Source organism: Zingiber officinale, chromosome 3A (genome assembly GCF_018446385.1).
Source record: "Zingiber officinale cultivar Zhangliang chromosome 3A, Zo_v1.1, whole genome shotgun sequence".
Taxonomy (NCBI): Eukaryota; Viridiplantae; Streptophyta; class Magnoliopsida; order Zingiberales; family Zingiberaceae; genus Zingiber; species Zingiber officinale.
In genome coordinates, this window is record NC_055990.1 from 45,891,583 (window position 1) to 45,894,742 (window position 3,160).

A 3,160-nucleotide genomic window follows, 5' to 3' on the forward strand; every position below is an offset into this window, starting at 1 on the left:
CTGGTTTTGGACTTTATTTGTTTCCTTGCTTTGTTATGTTTACATACTTATGATGTGTAGTTCTTGTACTTATGGATTTTTATATTGTGCTTTGGGTATGATGCCCATGTTTTCCGCTACAAAGGTTTTCTGTTGTGTTGTATTTTTCCTCGTTGTAGTGGAGTAGGTATTATTATAAACTATGTGGTTGTGTAGTCAACCGGAGGCTGATTTATTATTAACTGCGTGGATTGTTTTATTATTGTATGATATATGTTCCAGCCGTGTTGGCTGATGATTGTGAGCCCTGAGGGCTATGTAGTTAGGTCCCAGATTAACACTCGTATAGGGGAGCTGTTGTCAAAATTTTCTCTGGCAGAAACTCCCCGGGGGTGTGACAATTTATTTGGTATCAGAGCCTGGTTTTGCGAGTTAATCTGGGTATTTTTGGATTTATACGGATTTCCGTTGATTTTTCTTGTTTCAAAATTTTGAGGTATTATTTGACCTCATCAAGGAAAGGTCATAATTGTGGACTTGGCAGCGACGGAACATCTCCAGACAATAAATAGGTATGATGATTAAATTTATAATTTTAGTACTTGTATTAATACTTGGGTAATAAAATAACATATATGAGGTGAAGTACACGTGTTCCCGTGCTGAGACGTGGTGTAGGACAGTCACGCAAGAGGGCGTTGAAATCTCTGGCGATGAAATCGCCAAAGAGGTCTGTTGGGATAGAGTATGTCGGTTAGGGACAAACTCCTCATGGTACTACGGGTGCGTCAAGCTCTCGGATTCCTATGGTCCCTTCTCCAGAGTTACCCACCCCTACAGTATTCACTATACCACCAGCAATATCACCTGTGTACCCGACACCACCTCCAGTTGCGCCTACTGCGTACCCAACACCACCGCCACCTGTGTCTGCTACGGTGTATCCGGTACCTCCTCCAGCCATGCCTACAGGTGTATCCGACACCTCCTCCAGCAATGTCTACTACTGCATACCCGACACTCGTACTAGTAGCATCGGTTACACCTACCACACCTCCAGTCGCTCTTGCCTATATTGACCCTGTAGTGCCACCTACGGTACTTGCCTCGGCTTATGCAGCAGCACCAGAGGCACCTACCCTGGCCTATCCAACGGTACCACTTGTAATACCAGTTCCAGTGGTTCCACCAGTTCCTGCGGTGATCCCTACTCACCCTACTAATATGGTTGCGGCACGAGCTCGGATCCTAGCTTTGGAAGAGTCGATGAAAAGTCAATTCACGCTATTCCACGAAGAGACCAATCCGAGCGTGGCTCAGTCTTGGATAGAGACACTGGAGCGGACTTTCTTCTATATGGCTTGCTCCAAGTGGGAGAAGGCAGAGCTGGCTGCTTACCATTTACGGGATGAGGCTGACATCTGGTGGGATACGCAACACTCGATCATAGGCAAGCAGCACATCACTTGGGTGAGATTCAGAGAGGCTTTTGAGAGCCGGTACTTTCCACGGTCGTATCAGGTGGCACGCCATTAGGATTTTCTGAATCTTCAGTAGAACAACCGTATGGTGACAGAATATAATGCCAAATTTAATCAGTTGGCTAGATTTTGTCCAGAGTTAGTTGCTGAGGACAAGTCTCATATGCTTCAGTTTGTCCAAGGACTGGATGGACATCTTTAAGTAAAGATTACGGGTTTTGGTAATTCATCTTATATAAAGGCATTGGATAGAGCTCTTATGATCGAGGTGGCTCAACAGAGAGCGAATGTGGACAAGAAAAGGAAGCAGACAGATCGGACTTCAGGACAGACCCAGTAGCCACAAGCTACCAGACAACAGCAGGGTGGTCACAATCAGTCGGGTCAGGGTACTTCTGGGGCATCTGGCCGACCTCAGAAATCAAGGCGGACTTCCTCAGGACATTTTCGGTCATCTCAGCAAAATCGGAAATAGTCCTCTAGTGACATGCACTGCACCCGATGTGGATCCAGAGATCACATCACATCAACCTGCTCCCTGGGACAGTCAGTTTTCTATTATTACAAACTGCTTGGGCACATGAGCCAAGATTGCTCACTGAAGGCTCAACATGTGGCTTCCGGGGTTTCTATTCAGGGAGGACATTTCAATTAGATTGAGACTCAGCAAGGGGGGTAGAAAGCCTAATCTTCGCATCGTCCGCAAAGGGCATTCCCTCCGGCAGTAGCTGCATATGACATGCATGGACAGGAGCATTCCAATGCTCACACGGTATCACAGGGTTCTATTTCGGGACCTCAGTATTAGTCGCAGCCTCAGCCACTGGTGCAGTATCAGCTGCAACCCAGCCATTGGCTCAGTATCAGTCGCAGCCTCGGCCACAAGTCTAGTATCAGCTACAGCCATAGTCACTAGTTTAATACCAGTCACAGCCCCGACCACCGGTTCAGCATCATTCACATCCCTCATATCCATCTCTGGCTCAGTATCCAGCATCGCCTCAGTGGCAGGCTCAAACTCCGGCTCAGGTGTAATAACCTCTGGCACTGCTACCACCTCCACCCCCGCCAGAGACTGGATGAATTCACGCGGTTACCAGAGAGGATGTACAGCGGGGTGACAGATCCATTTTCTACGGTACGATTTTATGCATTTTCTATTGAAAAACAACAAAACAAAAAAAAAGTGAAATCAGAATAGGAAAAAAAGCAGCAAATGAAAAAAAAAACAACAAAGAAAAAATATAGAAAAAAAATAAGAGAGAAAAAAATAAATATTTTGACATGTTGTATCATTTTTATTCATTTGTGGTAGAATTTTTGTGAGTGACAATTTTTACTTTAGCGATATTGAGATATTATTGTATATCATGTGTAGATTTTTAGTATGAAATGCTAGAGTAGGAGTTGTTCACATTTTTTATTGTATTGATGAAAGGTGATAGAATTTTTTGTGAGTAACAATCTTTATGGTAGCAAAATTTGGATTTTATTGTAGATCATGAGTGAATGTTTATTGAAAAGCTATCGTAGAGATTGTTCATATTTTTATTGAGTTTTTAGAGCTAGCTTGGAAGTTGGATGAGATACTTTTTGGGCATTGTTTACTTGTACTCATCTATGTAACATTCCAATATATCCGTGTCTTCCACCATTACTTTTCTTAATCTTTCTTATTGTCTTTCTTACACTATCATTTG

General features: G+C 43.6%; 1 protein-coding gene across 1 annotated transcript; it reads left to right on the forward strand.

Annotated features, from left to right (window-relative positions):
* The first annotated feature begins 785 nt into the window (after positions 1–785).
* LOC122050390 (classical arabinogalactan protein 9-like) lies at positions 786–1,943 on the forward strand. Its single transcript, XM_042611295.1, has 3 exons — positions 786–1,002; positions 1,067–1,179; positions 1,713–1,943. The coding sequence occupies exons 1-3, from the start codon at positions 786–788 to the stop codon at positions 1,941–1,943; spliced, it is 561 nt and encodes a 186-aa protein (XP_042467229.1).
* Positions 1,944–3,160: the final 1,217 nt, after the last annotated feature.

Excerpts from the sequence above, each read along its gene's own strand:
- LOC122050390 (XM_042611295.1), top strand. The coding sequence starts at position 786 with ATGGTCCCTTCTCCAGAGTTACCCACCCCTACAGTATTCACTATACCA. Across the intron at positions 1,003-1,066 it reads CTACTGCATACCCGACACTC|TGCCACCTACGGTACTTGCC; the intron begins GTACTAGTAGCA and ends TTGACCCTGTAG. Across the intron at positions 1,180-1,712 it reads TGGTTCCACCAGTTCCTGCG|AGCTCTTATGATCGAGGTGG; the intron begins GTGATCCCTACT and ends GGCATTGGATAG.